Genomic DNA, 26,764 nt, shown 5'->3' with positions numbered 1-26,764 from the left:
TCAAAATAAAGTAATGAATTAAAACTACCCACAAATGCTTTTTGGCACAAAATTTGACATTTTTAAAGGTAAAATTATCTATGATGTTAACACCTTCAGAAAATTTGACATATGAAGTTTGAAGCTTGTTGTCAATGCAACAAAATAGCATATATAACAAATCGCATATATATCAACATATGTGTAACTCCATCTATTGAAATCCGCATTATTAACCAGTACACCTGGTAAAGTATTGATTTTTTTCTTTTGAAAAATAAATTTATGAAACAAAGTCAAATGAGAAAGCTGTTCTAAACTAAGTATTTTTGAGTTCCACAGTGTAAATTTAAAAACAAACAAAAACCCCTCAATTTTAAGTTCTTACTCAAATGCCTGGGAAAGATCAGAGTCACATTTGCTGATTGAATGGCTTGAAGATAAATGGTTTATAGGTAGATATGAACGAATAAACTGTGTAATCACTTTCACTCTGTGAATTAGTAAGGCTTTAGATTTACTATATAATAAAATTCAGCCAGAACCGGTTTAGCTCAGTGGATAAAGCTTCGGCCTGCGGACTCAAGGGTCCCGGGTTCGATTCCGGTCAAGGGCATGTACCTTGGTTGCGGGCACATCCCCGGTGGGGGGCGTGCAGGAGGCAGCTGATCCATGTTTCTCTCATGGATGGTTCTGGCTCTCTATCCCTCTCCCTTCCTCTCTGTAAGAAATCAATAAAATATATTAAAAAAATAAAATAAAATTCAAAGCCCAGAGTATTGTAGTACAATTAAGCAATAAAATATAAAGGCACACCTTTTATCCTTCCCATCATGGAAAAAATTTCATTAAATAAAGGGCACATCTTCAAAAATCTCAAAACATTTTTTCCTCTGATTGAAGTCCAGTATAGTTTTCAGACTTCACTGCTGATCAAAATACTGATCCGAAAGTAGGTTTTCTTCTACAAGCCAAGCTCTTCTTCTTAAGAGCAGCCTCAAAAGAAGTAATGAATATACAGCTTCTTTGATTCAACTTAAGAAGTAAAATAAAAAATGTCCTACAGACTGAGGAGTCAATGATGTTACCAAAAGCCAGAAGCACTGGTATCAAAGAGCAACTTCCAGAATTATGCTCATTGACACTTAATGTAGTAATTTGGTCCTTTGATGAGGACAGGTCACACAAGGTTGGTTAGAGATTCTATTTTCTCCCTAGAAGCCTACTTTGTTTAAGAGATTGGTTTGAATCAAAATAAAAGATCCACTTTCCCTTAAGTCTCAACCCTTCTTTAGTGTTAGAATATGAGGCTTTGGGATTCATGAAACTGAATAATATGTCCCACTTGGAAGCTTTTGTATTCTAAGTCTGTTGGTTAATACCTTTTCCTGGGGAATTAATAGTAAGAAAAAACCAGATAACTATACTATCAAATTTCTGAGGAAGAGTTTAAAAGTACTAATTACTTGCCAAGTATGTTCTGATAAATGAACAGATATATAATCCAGAATTACAATTTCTACTGAAACAGGTAATTGTAAAGTTAGAATTGACAATCAATTCTCCCAGTGGAAAAGGAAATACCATCTACTAACTTTCTCTGTCATATTTTCACCTCTTTTTTTTTTTTTTAAATATATTTTATTGATTTTTTACAGAGAGGAAAGGAGAGAGATAGAGATAGAGAGTTAGAAACATCGATGAGAGAGAAACATCGATCAGCCGCCTCCTGCACATCCCCCACTGGGGAAGTGCGCACAACCCAGGTACATGCCCTTGACCGGAATCGAACCTGGGACCTTTCAGTCCACAGGCCGACGCTCTCTCCACTGAGCCAAACCGGTTTCGGCCATATTTTCACCTCATACTTGTTAGTATCACTGGTGCTGCACACTAGATGTAATATTGTTTTTAACTCCTATTTGTAAAAACTTATGTTATACCTCTCTGTCACTGCTATCTTACAGAACCACCAAACTCTCCCCCCATGTGCTGGCTTAGGCCCCCCATAGAGGTGGGGTGAGAGCAACAAAAAGGATTAAGAACTTAAAAGGAAGAAAGAGTATGGTCTTCTCTTCTCTAGAAAAAACAAGAATTGCAACAGACAGAAAATGGTGGACAATGGAGATGAACAGAATGTTGGAGGGAAAATTTTAGAAACAGTGGTAGTACTTTTGGGAGAGGGGAGAATGATGGTATATAATGGACTTCAGAACTTTAAGACACAAAATTTCTAAATTTCACACGAAGTTTTAGTCCAATGACAAAAAAGAGGGTTTTTTCAAGAAAAAATGAAATACAGTCATGCGTCGCATTACCAACAGATATATGTTCTGAGAAATATATCATTAGAAGACTTAGTCATTGTATATCTAGATCAGGGGTCCTCAAACTACGGCCCACGGGCCACATGCAAATACAAATATTGTATTTGTTCCCGTTTTGTTTTTTTACTTCAAAATAAGGTATGTGCAGTGTGCATAGGAATTTGTTCATAGTTTTTTTTTAAACTATAGTCCGGCCCTCCAACGGTCTGAGGGACAGTGAACTGGCCCCTGGTTAAAAAGTTTGAGGACCCCTGATCTAGATAGTATAGCCTACTACATACCTGGGCTATATGGCGTATAGCCTGTTACTCCTAGGCTACAAATCTGTATAACATGTTACTATAGTGAATACTACAGGCAATCTATAATAATAAGAGCGTAATATGCTAATTAGAGCAGATGTCCTTCCTGGCGACCTTCCTGACAAAGCAGGGGCTGTAAGGGAAGCCTGGGTTCTGGGTGCCAGAGGGAAGCCGGTGCCAGCAGCCAGGGGAAGGAAGGTGTACTCTTGCATGAATTTCATGCATCGGGCCTCTAGTTATAACATGGTTAAACATTATGAATCTAAACACAGAATAGGTACAATAAAAATATAACATAAAAGATAAAAAATGGTAAACCTGTATAGAGAGAGCACTTACCAAGAATGGAGCCTGCAAGACTGAAGGTGCTCTGGGTGAGTAAGTGAGTGAGTGAACATGAAGGCCTAGGACATTACTGTGCATGACTATAGACTTTATAAACACTGCACATACAGATTACACTAAATTCATTAAAAAAGTCTTTCAATAAATTAATCTTAGCTTACTGTAAACTTTTTACTTTACAAACTTAAAAATTTTAACTTTTTAACTTTTTATAACAGCTCAAAGCATAAACACATTGTATAGCTGTATAAAAATTATTTTTTCTTTATATCCTTATTCTACAAGCTTTTTTCTATTTAATTTTAAAAATACTTTTTTTGTTGTTTTGTTAAACACACAAACACATTAGTCTAGCCCTATACAATGTCATATATGTCACTGTCTTTCACCTCTACATCTCATCCCATTGGAAGGTCTTCAGGGGCAGTAACACGCATGTCTGAGGACAACATGCTTTCTTCTGGAACATCTCCTGAAGGGCCTGCCTGAGGCTCTTCTTGAAGTGACTTCACTCTTTTCAGAAAGACAGTGGAACCTCGTTTCTAGAACTTAATTCATTCCAGAAAGCTGCTCGAAAACTGAATCTTTTAAACTGAATCTTTTTTCCCATTAGAAATAATGTAAATTGAATGTGTTCCAAATCCCTAGTGACTCCGTTCTAACCTTTCTTATAGATAGTACATGTGTACTGTTAAATTTATAAATAAACACTCCTTAAATTAATTGAGCCACTCCCTACTAGCCTTAAACAAATTTTTCATATACTACTGCTTGGAAATGCTATCACCAGCTAATTGCTTTTCCTTTATACAATCAACAAGTTTTTCTACGTATTCAATTGCCTGTGATTGTTTTTTGGTGAACACTTTCACACCCTCAGGAATATTAGCACTCTCAAAATTCCTCAATTGTGCTAATCCTCGATTTCTCTAGCAACAAAAGCATTCTCTCCTTTGTTGCTTTTTATCTTGCTGAAGTATCACATGAAAGGTTCACATCAAAAAAAAGTTTTGGTTGACAACTGAGACATTTTTTACTGTGAATAATTTGGCTGAGAATCCAACTGTTCAAGATGGGAGATGTTTGAGAACCGAGATTTAACTGTCCATGGTGGTTTGTTTGGTTTCTTTCTTTTTTCATTATAGATTTGCTTGTAAACAAATAATGCACCATGAACATTCCTCTCTATGTAATGAGAACCTTTCCATGTTTGGGTTCATGTTTTCAAACTTCGTAAGGAGCTTGCTGAATGAAGTCAGCAAAAACTTCTGCCAAAGCCTTCACCATGAAGTTTCTTTTTCTTCTCTTGCAGTTTCCTTTTCTTCAGCTATTTGTTCCTGTTCCCCTCCTAATGAGTCCTCATTAGTTCCTCAGGAATCACCTCTAGGAACTACTCAGTGTCATCCTTATACATACACAGGTTAAAGTGGTTTGCCACGGTTCAGCCATGGCCTGATTTTTGCAACATGCTCATCCTTGACAGATCCTTTGAAGTCATGGATGGACTTCTTGTGTGTCTTCTTCCAGATGCCTTTCATACATGCCTAGGTGACATCACCCTAAGCAGGTTTCTTATGCAGTCTTAGACATTATAGTAATTCTAGAACTTCTTCAGTATATTCTCAGTGTTTTTATATTGCAGCAATAGCCTGGGCAAAAGGTCCTGGCTTTAAAAGCTGCTGTAACTCCTTGATCCATTGGTTGAATCAAAGAGGTTGTCTGGAGGGAGAAACACTACTTTGATGTTGGGGTGAAGATCACCAATAAAAGGAAGATGTCTGGCAGCATAATCAACAGTAAACGAAGTTCCTTGAAAAATGTTATTCTCCAAATAGTATTTCTCCATTTTGCTGCTGTAGCAACTCAGGAGGGCATCTTAGAAGAGAAGCTGGGTCATCCATGACATCCTATTGCTCCTGTGTTATACTATCAGTGTTATACTACCAGCTTATTGATATGGTTGAAGACCCTGAGGTTCTCAGTGTGTCAGATCACAAAGGGTTCCAATTTGTAGCCTGCAACATTGCCCCCAAGCAAGACTACTATCCTGTCCTTAAAGCCTTGAAACTTGACATTGACTTGGCCTCCTTTTGGGCTGAAGACCTTTCAAGACATCTGTTTCCAGAATATGGAGATTTCATCCATATAGAATTATTTACTCTGGCAAGTAATTTTCTTTCACAATCAGTTTATATAGTTTCCAAACATTTTTCTGCTGCCTTCACATCAGCAATAGCAGACTCAACACTCACTTTTTCACATTATGTAATGAATGATGATTCATTTTTGAATCTTTTAAACTACTCAGAGCTAGCAGTATAGTCAACGTCACAAACAAACATTTTGCTTTGGCCATGATCATCATGATGCTGAGAAATATAAGCTTCTGTGTCTGGTCTTGAATCCAGGTCATTAGAAGTTTCTCCATATCTGATATAGGCCCTTTTTGAATTTTTGTTAGTCTCGTTGCCGTCAATGAAGCAGATCCTGTAACAGCTTCTGTCACTTTGTTCTTCAAGATTGTAGCTATGGTGGAATGGGACATGCCTGACTGCCCAGCAATAACCATCACCGGTTTTCCACCTTCGTAGTCCTTAATCACTTTAATTTCATTTCCAGGTTAATCACTCGACATGGTCTCTCACAGTCAACATCAGCAATGGATTTTGTATGTTTAGGGGTCATGATGAATAAAACAAACAAGATTAAATCAATCACAAGAGAAATGATGCAATCAAGAGCTGTGGTAAACAGATGTATGAAGCTGCTTCTGGTGTAGCATACACAGCATACTGTTTTACAGCAAACTCTTTTGTGAGTAGAAAGAATATTCTATCAACAATAAAATATATAACACTGTAAATATATAAACCAGTAACAGTTTATCATTATCAAATATTTTGTACTGTATATAACTGTATATGCTATACAATTTTTTAAATCCTCACCCAAGGATATGTCTTTATTGATTTTTAGAGAGAGAGAGAGAGAGAGAGAGAGAGAGAGAGAGAGAGAGAGAGAAAGAGCGCGAAACATTGATTGGCTGTCTCCTGCATGCACCCCGACCTGGGCTTGAACCCGCGACATAGTTATGTGCCCTAACCAAGAATCAAATCTGCAACCTTTTGGTGTATGGAATGATGGTCCTACTGAGCCACTCGACCAGGGCTATGCTATACTTTTATGATTGGCAGTGGTTTATTTACACCAGCATCACCAATAACACATGAGTAATGCATTACATTACTATCTTTCAACAGCTTCAACATTACTAGGTGATAGGATTTTCAGCTCTATTATAATCTTATGGGACCATCGTTGTATATTCAGTTCATTATTGACAAAAACATTATTACATGGCACATGACTGTAATCAATTTTGACACTTTTCCACTATGAAAGGCCTAGGGCTGAAAAGGGAGTATACCTGTCCCACTTACCTGGTTTTTTGTAAGTGAAGGGTCCCAAAGTCCTACATCCTCCCATGTAGTGTTTTTCAAATAAAAGTCATTAGGTTCAAACTGTTTAAAATCCTAGAAAACAGTGAAAAAAGTTTACAAAAACATAGTTGTATAAACTCTAGCCCAACCTTACTTATATATCCTTTCTCTTAAATAGGACTGGAGTGATGTGCCAGAAAATCAACCCCACCAAGAGCTAAACTAGGAGCCAGAAGACTCTCAGGAAACACAAAAAGGCACATGGAAGTTCCACTGAACATTTTATATCAACCAAATGTTCCCCTAATGATCAGACAGTTTCCAAGGAAAACACTGAAAGTTTTAATTAAAAATTTAGCCACAGATTAAATGCCAAAGTACCTTTCATTAGAGTAATGAAACTCATCAACTGTATTAGAATGGAGTGTAATGTTCACATAGCACTACAGATGTGATATTCTGGTTCTGTACAATAAATAAATAGATATGTTAGGGGTGGGGTAGGGGGGATTGGATTGGGAAGAAAACTCAAGATTTCTGAACCCCAAAAGGAAGAAAGCTATTCAAAGAAAATAAACAGTATTATGTTGAATTTATACTCATATAAAAATTTAATGGCCTGCATCTTCCCAGGCTAGGAAGATAGTCTTAGGGTATAATTCCCCTTGCTCCTAAAAGGTTCACAGTTCAGTGTGGGAAAACCAAATACATGTAAATTGCAGGATATGTAATGGGTGTAATCATGGGGGGAAAATCATGCAGGATAGAAAAGGTGCCTTATTGCATTATTTATTCTATGAAGATTACCTCACTGAGTGAGATGTGAATGGATATTTCATCAGGCAGATCTACCTGAACTTGAGGGGTTGGAGAGGAAGTGGAGCCATCATCCATGATGGGAATAACTTAACTAGAGAAGCTGCAGTCTATATAATTCCTAGACTATTACTAGTGGGAATCAGGAAAAGAAAACCTGTTGAATAAAGGAAATTGCTTTTTTACTTTCAATTCCATCCAAACATTTACTGAGTACCTATTTTGTGCCCATCACTGTACTAGGTGCCTGGGATATACAGATGGACAAGCTAGTTCTGGTCCCTGACCAGTTGGGGCTTAAAGACTAGTGGGGAACACAGCTTTAAACATTTCTTGTCAATGAGAGGCTTTGTTGACCAAATAAACATAAGATCTGGAGCAATGAGATCTGGAAAAGGAGAAACCAATACACTGGCTATCCCACGGGGTTGTTATAAATAAAGCTCATAGAATAAAAGGCTAGAAAAACAGTTTGTAAAGTCCAAACTGTTATACAAGGGGAAGATAATGGTCTATGATGGGTCAAAAGGGCCAACAAATGCTCAAATCCTATGAAAGTGACGACGAGCACCCAAACCACCATGACTCAACAATCAGAAGGTCAACCAGAACATTCAGGTATATTAGAATGGGAACAGGCTCTGGAGTTCCAAAGACAGATCCTGCTACATGCATAGCTGTGAGGTGAACCTTTTTCCTTACAGTTTCTTCCTCTGTAAATTGGAGATAAGAATTTCTATATCCCTCCAGGGGTTGTTTTAAGGACTTGAAATTTAGAGATAATTTTAAAGCACCTAGTATATTGCCCGAGATGTGTATGTCCTCAATGGTAATTGCTTTTGCTTCAGGATGCAAAGATGAAAAAGCCCATTTTAGGGAGAAGGGAACAAGTTAGGCTAATTGAGAAAGCTATGGTGAAGCTAACGGTGAGGTTCAAAATCAGATTCACACCTAAGAGTTCACCATCCTGGCTGCTGACACAAAGTAATGGATCCGAAGCTGAGTCATGTTAAAATTAAAAAATGGCATGCTACTTACTTCTATGTGTTCTTTACAGTATTCCAACCCAATGTCACTAAGTATTTTTTTCACAGTTTTCCGGGCTTTTCTTAAACTGCCAAGATTGTTGACAGGAAGTTGGAACATAGTTTCTATTGGAAAAAAAAATTTAAGTCAAGTCAAAACATGTACAACTTGTAATATTTACTAATTCCACTGATAGTAGGATCAAAAACCCTGGCCCAGTCTGATAAAATAAGATGAGTAGATATTTTAGTATTTTCTGAATACTTAAAAGAGGCAAGCATAAATAAGTGGTCTCTGATCTTTTCTATTTTCAACAAGACATTTTATGTTATAGATTGACTATGAGTCTAACCTGGCACAATTCTAATTAAACTTTTGGTGATGGACTTCTAAAGTTGAGAATTAGGTTAATAATACTGGTTATTTAAAAATCAAGTGTTAGTGCTTTCCTCCTTGTGATGTCAAATCTCCGAAAATAGAAAATGCTCACCATTTCAGCATTATTACCGTATAATTTTGAGTGCTAGGTAAAAGCAGCTTTTGTTGTCTGGGAATTGTCTTGAACATTAATTGCTATGGTATTCTTTTAAAAAAATGATTTGTATTCCTTAAAAAAATGTTTTTATTGATTTTAGAGACAGAAGGGGGAGAGGGAGAGAGAAACATCGATCAGTTGGTTGCCTCCAGCATGTGTCCTGACCAGGGATTGAGCCTGCAACCTGGGCATATGCTCTGATTGGGAATCGAACCAGCGACCTTTTGCTGCACAGGTTGATGCTCAACCAACTGAGCAACACTGGCCAGGGCTTGTTATGGTATTTTTTAAAGAAACATTCTTAAACGTTTCTGTATACCACAAAAGACACTAATGATTGTGTAACTTGCCCCTCAGCCAGCGCCATTCCTAGACAAAGGCACTCACTTATGGTCATGGAATGAATGCTGAGATGGGAAAAGCTAGGCACAGCATCAAATAATAGTAACTGTTATATGACTTTAGGGGAATCTTGAAAAATGAAAAGCCTGTATGTGTGGTGAGGGAAATGAAAAGTTATTTAAATGATAAGACCTACCAAAGAAGAAAATTTTTATTCACTTTCTCAAGGTCCTTAAAAGCAATGGTTAAGAATATAGTAAAACTTGGGTGGATGAGAATGTGTATGGCTTCCAATGAGACCATAAATGTTTATTTTAAAAAACCATAACAATTTATCAACTTAATAATCTAAATCAACTTTACAGTATATAAGGTCATTTTAAAAACCAAAAACAAAGGCAAAAAACAAAAGCTAAAGCATCAAATAATTAAAACTTAATACACGCAAACCTGCTTTTCTAATTAATAATAAAGGCTATTATTCTATAATACCACTACCATTTTTAAACCACAATCATGAAGTCAACTAATCCAAATGTCATACCATGTTACCTCATTTATTATTCTAATGCAAAAATCAATAAACTATGAAAAGTGGAAAAAAGGGTGAACCCTACTAAAACCAACAGTAACTCCTAGAAATTCTGAATCTGAATATATTACCAGAACTTAGACGTCTGTGTGCCTAATATGCTAAGTGTCTGGTCATCCAGTTGGCCATTCAACCAATCAAAGCATAATATGCTAGTGATATGCTAAGGCCGCTCAAGTGCTTGCTAGCTATGATGTGCACTGACCACCAGGAGGCAGATGCTCTTACCAGTAGGTTAGTTTGCTGCTGTGGTCTGGCCGATTGGGACTGAGTGAGATGGGCCGGATGGACACGCCCTGGAGCCCTCCCACGGTCCCTCCCTGGCTGGCCAACCTCCCACATCCCTTCCCGGCCCCAATCACCCAATCGTGCATTGGTGGGGTCATGGCTGGTGAGCATAGCAGCACTAAGGATGTCCTGTGGGAAGCGGGCCTAAGCCGGCAGTTGGATATCCCAAGGGCTCTTGGACTGTGAGAGGGTGCAGGCCAGGCTGAGGGGGGCTCCCTGCCCCCCCCCGCGCGCAGTGCACAAATTTCGTGCACTGGGCTTCTAGTATCTATATGAAGAACCAAAGTTGAGCCAAAGAGAACTGTATTTCACTGAGAAAAACAGCCTTCTCACCTTCAAGATGGACTCCTACCACTTATAAAGCATGACTATGGTATTCTGTGCACTCTCTGCCATCCGATAACCTGTATAATATCTCGCTAAGAGCAGACTTGAAAGTAACTTCTGATACAATTTAATGTGCACTCAAGGCCAAATCTATACCTTATGGAATTGTAAATGCTAAAGAGACGTCTTGTTTCTCTAGTCATTTATAAACTCTCTGTGGGTCAAAACCAGCAGAACTTTTGGAAGAAGTTAATTCTGCTTCACTTCAGAGCAGAGATGTGCCCAGAAGGCAGCCATTACTGGTTTCCTCTGCATCCTGGATAAGTAGCTCAACATCTCAGCAAAACAAATACACAAAGATTTGGAAATGTTGCCACCACTGACGCCACCAGTCCATATAGAAAACATCCAGTGGAGTCAAACTACAGCTCAGAATAAAGGAAAACTCATTCTTCTATGGAAAATACCAGGCATTCTAAGTGCTCACCCACAGCTAACAAAGTTGTTTGAAGATATCCAAATGAAGCACCTAGGTAGGAACCTGCATGGTAGGTACCCAATTAGTTCTGAAAAAGTGAGTATGCTCATAAGGGAGCTTCATTATAAAGAGCACAATTTATAAAAAGTGACATTTCTGCCATACAGTAAACCTCAAGTTTACTTATTTAGGCTGAATTAAATAGGCTTGTAAATAAAATAATAATTCTGCTTATTGGAAAGTGCTGTATAAAAATGGTTCTTTGCTCTATGATTAGTAACTAGGAGAAACCCTGGTTAAAGTTTATATACTGAAAGATGTAGAATATTCTGAACTAAGATTATAACTGTCTTCATGACATTTCTAATCTTGGGAATTCCATTATCTGCCCCTTTCCCCACATGGAGGTGTCCTCCATGTATGTGCTTACAGTGGCCTTTTCCCCCCAATATTTTGTTCATCTGGAGCTGGAATAACACATTCATGTGTTAGAATCCTCAAAAGCACTTACAAAGATTCTCCTGTTATTTTTGTTGTTGTTGTTGCTTTAAATTAAATAAAACAGGCACACAGTATAGGAATGTAAGCAAAGAAGGCTTCCCCTACTCCTATCATCTAGCTATGCAGTACCCCTTCCCACAGAAGGGGCCATTGTGTATACTTCTTGAGTTTTCCTGTGCTTATAACAAACAAGCCAAAGGTTCCTTGAAAGAAAGCCTCCACTGAGCTCTATCAGTTAATGTCAATTATTATCGGTGACTGGTAGAATTCAACTCTTATTTTTTTCCATGCTTGCTGTAAAGAGAAAACTTCAAATCAATGGCTGGCTCCAGGATTCATTAATGTTATCTATTTGATTACTGTTTAAATACTTTTACAATTACCCTGGCCTCCTCTGCACCCTTCAAAAACCCTTTGAATTAGAAATCTGGAGAAGGTGCCCAAAACTTAAGTGATTAAAGGGTAGGAACAGAATAATTAGGAAACTCAGTGCCTTGAGATTAAGGACAACTTCTTTTGCATAGAAAGAAAGCTAAAAACAAAATATTTAATTATTAGCCTTAGGGAGAAAGATGTCTTACAGTATGTTGAAAACAATATTGTGTAGAGATGGTCTTTGGAAGGAACACAAAGGGATGGGCTTACTTTCCCTCCTTTCTCTTGAACTACCCTTAACTGTCAGGATGGCCATTTTCACAAGGTCAGCACCATTATCCCAATACCAAGGAGAGCTCCCTTCAGCCAAACCATAAACCTCTTAGTTCATGGCATAAAAAAGGGAAAATATCCAATTTAATAGAATGGTACCATTGTTCACCTGTTCATCAATAATTTTCAGAGCACCTTCACTTTGCCAGTCAATAAACTAGGAATAGAGAGATTAACAGCTCGCAATTCTTATCCTTCAACAGCCCATCAATTCTAGGGGACAGATCTAGAGCACACAGTAGGCACAAGGTCATTGGTGTAAAGAAGATACTTTGTTTTTGTGTGCCCAACTTCCTCTTGAATCACCCCTGCTATTGATGTGCAATCAGTTAGGAGGAGGCCCTTTGACCTATAGAGCAGAGTGTATATGACGACTCAGGCCAACCAATTAAGAGTAGTCTATCTCAGTAGACATTGACGGTACAGAGTTGGGCATGTGCCTCAAATAGGGCTGACTGTAATGCTGAAAAACAGAGTCAGAACCTGCCATTTCATGGAGAAAGCAGAAGGTGAGGAAGATTCCTGCCCACATTGCTTAAGTTCCTCAATCCACCTGTGCCTGAAAGCCAGTCCCACTACCCTCTGACTTTTCAGAAATAAGAGCAAACACATTATCATTTTTTCTTAAGCGTTGGTTTATGTCCCTTGTAACCATAAGTCTTAGTAGTCCTGCAGTGGGACATAGAAGAAGTAAGAGGAAAGATGGGGAATTTTGTGCAAAATAATTATACTTCTAATTGAGTCTATCAGCAGAATAGGAGTTTACCAGAAAGATATAGTTATTCTAAAAGACGCTTTGGCCTTAGTTTCATTAATAAAAAACACAATATGGAAAGAGTAAAACATTTTCTAAATTCTAAGAATTTGGGGAAAACTCGATGTATTAATAACAGAGCTGAAGACAGGTAGCTTTTGGGTAAGCATATAATACCTGATGAGCTAGACCTAAATAACGTTTTTCAGAATGATTTAAATTTGTTAATGATTCAGTCACATTCCTTTTTCCGATCAATCTTTGCAAATTATACCCTCATCTACAGATTGGGGCCAAAACACTGAAGTTTTACTAATTCTGGGCCAAACTCCTACTCACATGCTTTCAGTGACTCGAAGTGCTGCTTTTCCAGATAACTGAAATAAAAATCTAAGATCCATTGGCCTCGGCTACAGATGAACGACAACCATATAAATTATATATAAGACTGATCAAATGCATGTACCACTTTCTCCTCCAAGCAAAAATACTTCTTTACTCCAACTACTAAGAGGGTAAATAAAGGCAGAAGAGAGCCTGTCTCATGAGGAAATATATAGGCTGATTCTGACAGGAGAAGGATGATGATGCGGGATCAGTGACTGTGGACTTGACTGAAGGAAAGAAGTCATTAAGTGGGGAACATAATTATAATCACTTGGCTTGGATCTAGTCAGGTGTACTCAGGATCTTCTGAGTCAGAGAGATGAAGGGAAACCCAACAAATGATAGTGCTAGGTTTTAGCAGGCTCAAGGCAAGGTTTGCAGGACCTGACACACCAAGAGTCAATGGAGCTTGTCTATGTATGATAGTCCCTGCCAGATCAAAGATGGTATAATTTAGTCGCTATTTTTAGGGGTAGAAAAACAAACAAACAAACAAACAAACAAACATTTATAACCCCCCCCCCCCCCCCGCCCCCAATAAAACCCAACCTTAAACCTTTGACCAGGCATAAATAATCAAGCCAGGAGGAAAAAAAAAAGCCTCCAAATTAAACCTCTCCAGGTTATCCAGGTTATTTAAGCTATTACAAGTGTGGATCTAGCATGGCATTTTCCAGTACATAATTCTGCATATTTTATATTCATTCTTATATGATGTTACCCACGTTACTAATAAGAATACATGTTAATTTAACATACCAGAATATACAGAAGCAAGTATGATCGTGTGTCCTAGTTTCCATCACCCACTGGTATAACTCTAGTATAGGGATGGGCAAAAGTACATTTACAGTTGTAATACAAATAAATACAATAATTAATAAATAATAATACAACCCTTTTCCTTACCCTGTATTTGGGAACTGCAATCTAAACATATACCAGTCACAACTAATGCATATTAGCAAATGCAACAAAACAATTTTCATAAGGAAAGCATTTCTAACACTACATTGAGAGACAAGGATGATTACATGTAAGAATGTTTATCCTTCTTCAGGGTAACACCTAAACATAAGCTGCTTAGTCTAAACCAGTGGTTTTTAACCCCACCCACCCCACCCTCCAAATCCTTGTTTCGAAAGAAATCTTAGATGAAATATAAAAAAAATTAAAAATGGAGGGGTTTGGGTTGAAATGAAGAAAGAAGTTCTCTGTCTCCAAATATCTCCTTGAAACAGTTACTTATCTAAACTAAGCTCATAATGCAAACTTATGGCAACGTGGCTGTCTACTGAAACATAAAATCTGGACCTAGTGGGCAATCAAAGCAGGAAATTTGGGGGCTATAGCAGAATTCCAATAGTTTAGTGAAAATACCTCCTAAATATAACTAGTCTGATCAAAATATGGTTATAGGAAGCCCACAGTAAGCCTAAGGATTATAACATAGCTTTTACTTTGATGTTGTCTTTAAAGCTGTAAAGATAAATATAACCCAAATTAACCGTTAAGAAACTCAGACCCTTGATACTTAACTCAAAACAAGTACAGTTAGTTGACCTTTGCACAACGTGGAGGTGAGGGGAAGTGACTCCCTGTGCTGTTGAAAATCTGAGTATAACTGAACTCCCCCAAATCTTGACTAGAAGACTTAACAATAAACATAAACAGTTGATTAACACATTTATGTTAATATGTATTAACACACTTGTATACTAATATATACTGTATTCTTATAACACAGCTAAATAAAGGAAATCATAATAGAAAATACATTTATGTACTGTACATATTTATCAAAAAAATCTGCATATACTAGTAAGTGTGGGCCCATGCAGTCAACTGTATTCCAATTAATGCTGATGAAAGTATATAACAACCTATAACCCACACTGGGGTTTAAGAGTTAGAAATTTGAAGTTTCTTTAAACAGCTAGGCATTTTAAGAAAATTCTCAGAGAGAATCAAAGCACCAGTTACTTCACTGATACCAGGATGGTACTTAACCCCCACAACCCCAACAGATTTTGTAATGTCTCTGTGGAAACAGGACCTAGTTAAGATAAAAACAGTTTAGGCAAGAAAGAAAGATCATTCCCATATTCATACACTCTCTCTTCCTCCTACTTCCCCCCTCACTCAGCAACATATTTAATACCTGTCAACATCACTCATTAAGAAAAATTGTGGTCATCATAAAACACTTTATTTTTATAAGCAATATGCGCTTATCTTTCCTGACTATTCTGGGATCTGAAGTGAACACAGACACCTTATTTGCTTTTAAGGGTGTCACTAAGTCTATATTTAAATTAAACCAGTTGTGAAAAGGTCTATATATTTGTATTTTTTAGAATGAACCTTGCCCAGCCAGCGTGGCTCAGTGATTGAGCACTGACCCAAGAGCCAGGAGGTCACAGTTCAATCCCCAGTCATACCCTGCCAGCTTGTTTGATGCCTAACTGCCCTCCCCTGCCAGAATGAAGGCCCCCAACTGGGGGGGGGGGGGGGGGTGGGGCGCGTGCGAGGGAGGAGGGCGGGACATGCAGGAGGCAGCTGACCAATGGTTCTCATCCTTGATGTTCGTGTGTGTGTGTGTGTGTGTGTGTAAACAAATAAACAAACAAAAAAATGAACCTTGAAAAGCCATGCTGGAACCACCCTCCAATACGTGAGCACACCAAGGTCCCAGACCTACATTCAATCTGGAAGCAATCATCCTACTCAATCTTTTTATAAAACACAGTTCTGAACAGAAGTAGCTGACCTGTCAATTTCCTTCCTATAAACTTGGGCAAAAGACCTTCCAGATGCCAGAAGCTCTTCATAGAAAGGCAGCTCTGTCTTTTCCCTTTCTCAAGTTCCAAATACCACAGAACAAGTAACTGTCTGACTATCCCAGGGGCAGAATACTCTTTCGGATTAGCAGTTAAAACTGTGCGGCATGACAGAGGTAAGAAAGAAAAGAAAGTTTAGTCTCTTCTCTTAATGTGTAGTAGTGTTGAGCCTAAAAAGGGGGGTACTTTGAAAACCCTGGAAAATTAGAAACTATTTTGCAAATGAAGACACACTTGTACCAAAAGCTAAATCTGAAAAATGAACATCACTTACATTGCTCAGGATCATCATATTGGAACACTGTTAATAAAGGCAAGTAGGAGGAAGAAAATGTAATCTATTTCTGTTTTTATTACTAACTGCATTGACTTTTACTAGCCTGTTTGATAATGAAAATAAAATCAACACACCACCCAAATAATTGAGTAAAACATCAAATACAAATTGCCTCTAACTCAGGATAAAAAACACCTTTGATTTTTTTCATTTTTTAACCAAATCAATTGTAAAAATCCACATATAATTAAGTTTTTATAACTATTTCTTTGGTCAGTAGAATATATTTATGAAGACAGAGTGAGTATATTTACTTAAATAGAGCATTCTGTATGAAAATAATTGGCCACAGGAATACTTTTACCCACTTTTTATAAACAATGTGTGAATTCCTTACACAAACAACTGGGCTATAAGAGACTATTTCTATGTCTGATCACCTCAAAGGAGAGAAGCACAAACCCTACCAGGCAGCTCGTTTCACACTGGACAGCTCTGTTCACAAGCTTACTCTTTACAAGGTTTTGTAAACTGCCTACAACTCTCAGGTCAGCTACAGAAGTCTAATCATTTAGTCACATAACAGCCGTAAGTTTTTAAAACATTTCCTCCCTCCTTTCCAAGTTTTTCCCCTTCTCCAAGTTAACCATGCTCAGTTCTTTTCACCATTCCTTGTGCTACTGCATAAGCCAATCACCAATGAATAGGCTCCAGCTTGTCAATCTCTTTTGATGCCCTGAATTAACTGATATTCCAGATGTGACATAATCAGAATGTCAAGTGGGATAATACTTCTCTAATTCTGGATATATTTTGGAATTAATGCTCCTGAAAGATGCATTTGTGTTAGTGAAAGGCATTTCACACATATGATTACCCAAATCATTTTTTTTCTGTGTATGTGCTGCCTTGTCAGAATTAGCTGGTTCAACTAGTGGAAAAAAGATATTCTATGCTGAATCCATGTCTGGTTAGAAAGGAAGTAACATCAGCTTTCTTTAAGTTATCTCCTCAGTTGAAGGAGCATGAACATTCTGATTGCAAAATGAAAAAGAACCAATGTCCAGAACAAGCCTCAGGAAAGATAAGAGATTGAGATTCATAGTCCAAATCACAGTATCAACTGCAATGTTACGGAAAAGCAGCGCTTTGAATCACTGAAAGAACCTATGGGATGTCTAAACTCTTCTCATTTTACATATTAGCAACTGAGGTGAAGCAACTGGTCTAAAGATGATCAGTTTGTCAGTGACAGAACCGGATCTCATTCTTATATCCAGATCTAGGATGCAGCGCTCCCCCCATTACTCACACAGATGAAGCTCTGATCTCTGACATTAATTAAAAGTGAACAACAGCATGTTACATATGTATATCCAAAAGGTGCCACTTCAATCCCCAGGATGAAGTGATGTTAAAATGTTAGCCAAACTAGCTCAAGTGGTGATCCAGAGATTAAGAATGTACACTCGTCTCCGGTTAGATAGTCCAACCACTCCCAGAGAAGAACTGCAACAAGAACTCAGTTCTGAGACCATTTGCCCTAAAGTGCTCTTTACCATCACCGTGGATGCCAACATTCACTGGATAGTCACATCTGAAAGATATCTTTCTACCCAAATTGTAATGGTAGTATCATGCAAAAGGAAAACCATAACCTTGGTATCCTTAAATAAAACAATAGCTTTTAAAAAAACAAAGGTATGCTATGTTTCTCATTTATCATCTTCTCATTATCAATACTCAAATTACTTGTCAAAGCAGAGGCTTTGGTGATTTTTTTTTCTTTTCCTGGAGGGTAGGGCTAGACAGGAGGCTAGTCAGCTCGTAACTGCCTCTTTAGCAACTTTCCCCCCAAAAGTTCCATTCATTTTTGTTAAAAAAAACAAAACAATTGAGAAATGAAACATACATCCACAAAACAGTAACAACAAACTTGTACACTAACGTTATCATCAGTATTCATAATACCCAAGGAGAAACAACCCAAATCTTCAACTGACAAATGAATAAATAAAATACGGTATATCCACACAATGGGATATGATTCAACCACAAAAAGGAATGATGTACTGATACATGCTCCAACATGGATGAACCCTGAAAACACTGTTAAGTCAGTCACAAAAGTCTACTTATCGTATGATTCCATTTACATGAAATGTCTAGGAAAGGCAAATCTTCAGAGATAGAAAGGAGATTAAAGTTGCCTAGGGCTTGGGGATTTAGAGGAAAAAATAGAAGGTGACTGCTAACTGGGTACTTTGTAAGTAGTAAAAATATTCTGTAAGTGATTCTGGTGACAGTTGCACAACTCTGTGAATATACTAAAAACATTTAATTGTACACTTTTAATCAGTGAATAGTATTTCAAGAAAGTTGGTACCCACCCTCCCCCCATCAATTAGGCCTAGTATATGATTACAAAATATGGATAAGGCAAAGAATAAACACAAGAAGCTTTACACAAAGACAATAATAGTTAACACTGGGATAATGTTTATCCTTCCAGATTTTTATGCACGCATACATTTGTTTTTCTTTTAAAAGAAACAATCTATTTATTTCAGTGTTTATACAGGCAGCAAGAAAAGCAATGTTGCTTGAAAATTTTGCAAATTTCTATTTTAAGAACTGTGTTTTCCAATAAGATAGATATTTATCATAAATAGCTATTAAGCTTAAAATGCGCTTAATCTGAACTGAGCTTATTATTTTGATTATTTATATTGCGGTAAAATACACATAAACACCATTAAGATGGTAAATTTTATATGTGTATAGTTCAATAGTATTGAATAGTTAGAACATTGTGCTATCATCACTACCATCTGTTGCTAGAACTCTTTTCATCTTGTACACTGAAACTCTATACCCATTAAACAATAACTCCCCATTTCTCCCTCTGTGCATCTGCCAACTACCATTCTACTTTGTCCAATTTTGACTACTCTAAGTATTTCATATAAATAGAATCATAAAATTATGTCTTTTTGTGACTGGCTTATTTTACTTGGCATAATGTCCCCAAGGTTTATCCATATTACAACATATGTCAGAATTTCCTTCCTTTTTAAGGCTGAATAATATTCCAGCTATGTATACACATTTTGCTTATTCATTAATCTGTTAATGGATACCTGTGTTGCTTCTACCTTTTGTCTATTGTGAATAAAACTGCTATGAACATGGCTATACAAGTATCTTTTCTAGATCTTATCATATCACACAATTCTATGCTTCTATAGCAGCTCTACCTTTACCAGTACATCCCACCAACAGTACACAATTCCAATTTTTATCCACATCCTCATCAACATGTTTGCTGCTGACCTCTTTTCACATGCTTATTGGACAGTTGTGCATATCTTCTTTGCAGAAATGTCTGTTCAAGTTTTTTGCCCATTAAAACATATTCAGGATTTCCAATGTTTAGTATAAAATATGCAAAGTACCTCATAAATATCTTTACAAAAATATTGATTTTAAAATATCAATACTTTGGATATACTGAGTTAAAATATTTTAATTTCTTATTTTTTAAAATGTGGCTACTGGAAACATAGATGACCCCCAAGGACATGCTAAATGAAAGAAGCTAGTCACAAAAGGAGAAACACTGTATGAATCCACTCCTATGAGACATTAAGAGTAGTAAAATTTACAGAGACAGAAAGTAGAAGGGTAGTCGCCAAAAGCTGAGGGAAGGGTGAATGGTATCGTTTAATTGGCATAGTTTCAGTTTTGCAAGCAAAAAAGTTCTGGAGATTGATGATGGTTGTAGCTGCACAACAATGTGAGTGTACTTAATGTCACAGAACTGTACACTTTAAAGTGATTAAAATATTGTTATACATATTTTATAATTAAAAATTTTGGTGCTCTCTGTAGGGAGCACATTCATATCTTCCTTCCCTCTCAGGCATGCATCTCCTAAACTCTAAGAGCACCCAAGAGATTTGCAACCAGGGGAGCAATGGGCAGGGGCAGTTCGTCCTGGGCTAACCCCCTGAACCTGTCTCCAAGGCCGCCTCTGATTCTTCAGCGAGCCAACAGCAGCCTGGCCTTGGCTCACTTCTGTCACTGTGACTTATTTCTCAGTGAATCAAAACAGCCCTGCATAAGCTCATTTCTTTCCTATAACATTTCTAGAGTCAAAGCAGCCCCACTGCCTAGGCCAGTGATGGCGAACCTTTTGAGCTTGGCATGTCAGCATTTTGAAAAACCCTAACTTAACTCTGGTGCCGTGTCACATATAGAAATTTTTTGATATTTGCAACCATAATAAAACAAAGATTTATATTTTTGATATTTATTTTATATATTTAAATGCCATTTAACAAAGAAAAATCAACCAAAAAAATGAGTTCGCGTGTCACCTTTGACACGTGTGTCATAGTTTTGCCATCACTGGCCTAGGCTATCTCCTGTTGCTTCTTCTATCCTAAGCCCACCCTTGTTTCACTGTCCTCAACTTTAATAAACATACTCTCAAAATCACCGGGATTCACCTTGTGAAATCTTTCCTGCGTGAAGTCAAGAATCCACACACTACCTGTGGCCCAAGGCAGACCTGCTCCATCCTGGTTCCAGTCCAGCAACATCCCCAGTCCCTTTTCCTCGCCCCCACCCTCTTCACTTTTTAATAATCCCCTTTGTCCCAGGATCTACTTCTGATGAATCAATCTAAGACCACGTATAGTTCGCTACAAACCATCGCAGTTGCTTTGTACTGTGCATGTGCTGTATGATCACTATTGTCAAGTGCCCTACAAATTAAGCTTCACTTAATTTGCATTAAAGCCCCATCATTATTACTGGGAAGGGGACCTGGCTCTGAGCAGGTCTGCCTAGGGCCAGCAGGTAGTATGTGAGTTCTTGACTTTGTGCAGAAAATTTCACAACAGGAGCCCAGGTAAATTTTATAGGACGTTTATTAAAGCTGGGGACAGTGAAACAACAAAGGGCCTAGGACAACAGGAGAACTAGGAGGGGGAAATGAGCCCACCAAGGAGTCAGAGAAAAAGAGGCCTTGGGAACAGGTTCAGGGTTTGCCTAGTATGAACTGCTGCTGCCCACTGCTGCCCAGGTTGCAAGCCTCATGGGGTCCCTTAGAGCTTAGGAGATGCTTACCTGTGGGGGGTAAAAAGGGTAGGGGGCGCGGGCATGCTCCTGGGAGGAAGACCTTGGGTGGGCCCTTTGTTTTGAGGTGTTTTATTTATTTTTTAAAAATGTTTTTTTATTGATTTCAGAGATCAAAGGAGATAGAAACATCAATGAGGAGAATCATTGATCGGCTGCCTTTTGCACACCCCCTACTGGGCACGTGCCCCAGTCCAGAATTGAACCTGGGACCCTTCAGTCCGCAGGCCATTTTGAGGGGTTTAAAGGCTGAGCATTTAGGGAAGAATCAATAGAATATTTATCTGCTTTATGCTAAAGTACCAAAATGAGATTTATTCTCTTAACTTCATCTGTCCTTGGGTGTGGTTGCCAAATGGCACTACTTGGACTTTTACTGCCTCCCTAAGTGATTTAAGCTATTTACCTTCTTTCTGGTTGGGGAGGAATGTCCTAGGTTTAGGGAAGATAGGACTTACCATATGGCTGCAAACTGCTGTTTAAGTGTCTCAGTTTCCCGATTCTTATTTTGGCTTACTATCCTGTCTCAACACCATTTTGGAGAAGAGAGAAACAGGCTACGGAGAGGTACAGGCAGGCAAGGTCATTCAGGGGATGAAGGGCAAAACTGGGGTTTGAACTCAGGTTGTCCTATGTCAATATCTCTGGCTTTAACCACTACATTTTCCCATCTCTATTCATCTGTGTATCCCTGACACAAAATACAGTTTCTGGGCCTTCATGTACCCTTAGTATGTTTTGTTAATCATAGTTTTCTGAAGAAACAGAACCAACAAATATAACAATGGAGATTCATCATAGGAATTGGCTCTTGAGACTATGGAGCCACGATCTGACATCTGCAAGCTGGACACCCAAGAAAGCCAGTGTAATACAGTCTTGAGTCTGAACCAGGGGAGCAATGGTGTGGGTCCCAGTCCGAGAGGAAAGGCCAAGAGTGCCAAAGTCCAGGGGTAGGTCAGGACAGGAGAGTAAATTCCCCCTTCCTCCACCATCCTATTCTAGTCAACCCTCAAAGATTGGAAGACACCCACCCACATTGGTGAGGATGGATCTCCTTTATTCAGCTTACCAATTCAAATACTAATCTCTTCCAGAAACACCCTCACAAACACAAGCAGAAGATACATAAATAAACGCAAATTTCCAGACCATTTTGGACAATATTGAATGAGTGACTCTATGGTCATATATTAATGTCCCCAAACTGTTAAGTACTTCAAAAAAATCTTAGTAGAGAGTTCACTTTTCTGGCAAATCTGCTCCAATCCAAGAGGCCAGGGAACAGTAGTATGTAGTAAGTCCTCACTTAAAGTCATCCTTAGTAGATTCTTGGAGCTGCAGTGACAAGATGTAAAACAGAACCAATCTGACCATAGAGCTAACTGATATAAACGGGAATTAAGTTATTCCAACATTGACTTCTCACCTGAAACCATGTTGATTATTGAACAAAACATTATTTGAGAACCTGCTATATCTCACTTTGTCCATATCAAAAGCTCTAATTAACTCTGCCTTAACTTAATAGATTTAATCCAGCTGGGATTACTTTAACAAGTTCAACTTTTTTTTTAGTTTTGTAAAACTGAAATGACACTAGAGTATGTAGTGGTACAGAAAAAGATTACAGCCACCCCAGACCCACTCAATCTGAAAGGTCTGCAAAATCACCAGAGCCTTAGGTATAAGGTAATGATACTGAAGCATTAACAAAAGGATGAAGAAAGAAGGTTCAAGGGTAAAGCCTACAGCCTACATCAAAATTTGCTTTCATGGACAAAAATTTAGCTGAGCTATCAGCCACATGTAAAATATTTTACCTCGTAAGTTCAAACTTCTGTAACAAGAAGGTGACAAGCACAATAAAGCTTTCCTCTGCCAAAAAAGAAAGATGGTATGATATAGTGACTAAGAATACACATCTAAGAGCTGGACAGATCTGTGTTTAAATACTTGCTCTGCCACTTACTATTTTTGTGACCCTAAAAATGTTCCTTAACTTCTGGAGGTCTGTTTGTTTTTGTTTTTTATGGTATAACCAAATGTCAGAGGATTAAATGAGATGATGCCAGTTAATACTTAAAAGCAGTTGTCATTATTACCTTAAACCAGATTAGATACTGGGAAAATCACTCTGAAAAGTAGGAGTTCACACCAGAGTACAATCTTTTAAAAAGCAAGAAATATTATTATTCCTGAGAATCAGATGTGTTTGTCATACGTTTGTTCTTGTACACATTATAATGTGCATTCAAACTTACATATATACATAGAGTATTATTTTAATACGTGTGTGAACCATTCATGTCAGAGTAAGCATATCCTTAACTTTACAGAGCTGTGGCACTTAAAATGCTTATGCAATAGAACACCTGCAAATACCCAAAATAAACCTACATGACTTACAATTACATAGAAACATAAAAGTGTGATATAGGTTTTGCATATTTATTTAAAAAATATGTGAGTCACTCCTCTTTTAAGAAGACTTGCAGACTAAGAGACTAGTGAAAATGCTATTATATTGCTGCTTATCCTGCTACTTTGAGATTTCAAACAAGAATCCTAGCTATGACCACTAGAATTTCTAGAACAGCAATGGAACCAATAGTTTTCAGGGTTACTTCTGAGATTGTGCCGAGAGACTGAGATACGAATTTGGATGGAGGGGAAGATGACGCCTGAGGGACAAGATAAAAGCTGAGCAACTGCAACCAGAGGTGTGACCTCCCTCCCCTCACCCGCAACCCTTAATTTTATATACTAGAGTTCACATAAAATTTATTTGAAAGGGAGAAAGATGCCTTACTGCTTAATAAGATTGAGAATATCTCTAACATCCCAATCTAGCTTTAGGGAGTATGAGATGGAGAGCATTTCCCAATTTACTACTTTTAAAACAGGCATTCCAGCAAAGCAAGGACACATTGTGGGACATGATTCTAACACTTTGCTGTCTACGTAAGAACTCCATAGAGCTGCTTGCTGTCAATACAGGTGGAAAACCTGACTTACGAGAAATGTGAAAAAAAGGAAGCCAATTCACACTGGGCCTGAGAAGACATCCAGATATGTCCTCTGGAATCATTCCAGAAGCATGCGGCTGGACTTTGCATCTAAATGGCCTAGGACAAAAGTAGCTTATTTTCAACCCCTTAAAAATTTTTCCATGCTCTAGCAAAGTGGTGGAAATCACTTTCCCATAGTAATTGGGAAATGTACTTTTCTTACCATTCTTGAAAAATAAAATAATACATTTAAATTATCAAGTTTTTCTTTTTTTTAAAAAAAAATATTTTTTATTAATTTTAGAGAGGACGGGAGAAGGAGAGAGAGACAGAAACATCAATGATGAGAGAGAATCATTGATCGGCTGCCTCCTGCATGCTCCCCACTGGGGATCGAGCCTGCAACCTGGGATGGTGCCCTTGACCAGAATCGAACCCGGGACCCTCCAGTCCACAGGCCGACACTCCATCCACTAAGCCAAACCAGCTAGGGCTCTTACCAAGTTTTTCTAACTCATCTTCTAAAGTCAAGATTAACCAAAGCATTCTCTGTAGTAAAAACATTATTCTTATAGGTTTTGACATTTAATGGTCAATCCCCACATTTTCTGCAGTTTTGTTTTTCTTGATTTTAAGACTTATGATCTTGAACCAGGATTCTGAGCACACCTTACATTAGGACACTCCAAGTCTCAATTCACCTTTCACAAGAATAAGAATTGTAATTGTTGACTTAAACTGGTACTTCCAATTTAAAAGTTTAATACATTTTGCCATATTTCCACTAGACAGAAGTTTCTTCAGATACACCAGGTTTCAAAAGATGCCACTCAATGCAGGTTTCTCAACTGTTGCCAGCTTTTGCCAGAAAAGGAAAGCTTTACAGATTTTCAAGGGTAGCACATGTTTCTGCGAGCTCTTCAATGCAGTATAAAGGGCTCAGAAAAAGACAGAAATGGCAGAAGGGTAAAAACCAGCAATTATCTGTCTAAGCAAAAATAACTGCTCACAGTAGAGAAGGAATAAAAAACTGCCCTAAACCAAAATATTGAGAAAAGTAACAGGACCATAACCAAACTTTCTTTTTAGATCCTCATACAGGTAAACTTCAAACCAGACATATGCTACCTCAACTACTACCATCAGTTTTCATCTACACTGTCCTGGTGGGGGTATAACTGTGGAGCCCATTTGGGATCCTGGGGCGGTAGCTGACATACAAGCACAGAACATCACTATGAAGTTATGACGCATTCATTTGAGCCCCCATAAACCAAACAGCTCATAGGAGCATTATAAAAGCCAGTGTTCCAAGCACAGGTCTGGGGACCAGCTCAGCTGTATTCTGGGGGCTCACTTCATTATTGCACTTGGTATTGCCTTAATTTCCCTACTTGTGAAATAAGGACAGTCCTGAGAGAATTGAGAATGGTTTATAAAGTACTTGAAAAATAAAACAGGCAAGCCATCAATATTATTTTACTAGTGGCCTGGTGCACAGATTCATGCACATTGAAAGGGAATTAATTAGAATATTTTAATATTGTAATAAATATTTAATAAGTACTTGTCGATGACTGTTCTTCAGACATTTTCTGTTGACGACACCGGCTTCTTTCAGCTTCAGCGATACGTAGTACCGATCGTTTTTCTTCAGACATATTCTGTCGATGACGTTGCTTTCTTTCAGCATCAGAGATACATTGTGGCAATCGTTGTTCTTCAGACATATTCTGTAGATGACGCCGGCTTCTTTCGGCTTCAGAGGGATGTTGTGGCAATAGTTGGTCTTCAGGCATATTCTGTCAACGATGCCGCTTTCTTTGGGCTTCAGAATGTCAACAAAAACAACCAAATTTACGATCGACACTGACAGATCGAAACACACGTGTGCTATTGGCGCCAGCGAGAACTTTATATGTATCGTGCATGCGTGAGTCAACTTAGCCTTTTATATATATATCTATGTATATCTATATATCTATATCTATCTAATCTACCTATCTATATATATACATATATATATAAACTTGCTTAATTAGACCTGCTTTCTGATTAGCTAAACTTTTTCCAGCCCAGTGAAGCACCCCAACTTCTTTCAGGTAATTGCAGCAACACAGCAGTAAATATCAACATGAAGCAGGTTATTATTGTAGATCACGCAGGGAAAACAAAGGGTAAAATATTTAACTGTAGCAGTGTTTGACTATATTCTGCACAGTGAGAAAACCTAAAGTCATTTTCAAGGTCTACCATTTCCTACTTCTTTTCAGTCAGGTCAACTTTCTAAGCTTTCTAAATCTCTGTTTTCCGGCTAATGAAAAAAAAAATAGGATTCTATCGAGTC

The 26,764-nt window shown here is 37.9% G+C and overlaps 1 protein-coding gene across 3 annotated transcripts in view; it reads right to left on the bottom strand.

Moving 5' to 3' along the window:
• Positions 1–26,764, bottom strand: part of DPM1 (dolichyl-phosphate mannosyltransferase polypeptide 1, catalytic subunit) — a 61,400-nt gene that overhangs the window by 949 nt on the left and 33,687 nt on the right. The window contains exons 9-11 of one of the 3 annotated variants that reach the window (XR_001513011.1): positions 8,248–8,360; positions 6,775–6,858; positions 6,394–6,486 (exon numbers count right to left, since the gene is read on the bottom strand). Coding sequence is in view for 1 of the 3 variants with exons in the window: in XM_015560713.1 (XP_015416199.1) it covers positions 19,274–19,338 (65 nt within the window). In the remaining 2 variants the exon portion in view is untranslated. Of the gene's footprint in view, positions 1–6,393; positions 6,487–6,774; positions 6,859–8,247; positions 8,361–19,258; positions 19,339–26,764 lie in introns of those variants that run through there. The other 2 variants (XR_435397.2, XM_015560713.1) reach the window with 2 other exon arrangements.

This window comes from Myotis davidii, unplaced genomic scaffold, assembly GCF_000327345.1.
Source record: "Myotis davidii unplaced genomic scaffold, ASM32734v1 scaffold935, whole genome shotgun sequence".
In the NCBI taxonomy this organism is placed as follows: domain Eukaryota; kingdom Metazoa; phylum Chordata; class Mammalia; order Chiroptera; family Vespertilionidae; genus Myotis; species Myotis davidii.
Note: the sequence above shows the minus strand (reverse complement) of the source record. Positions and strands in the feature narration are given on the sequence as shown.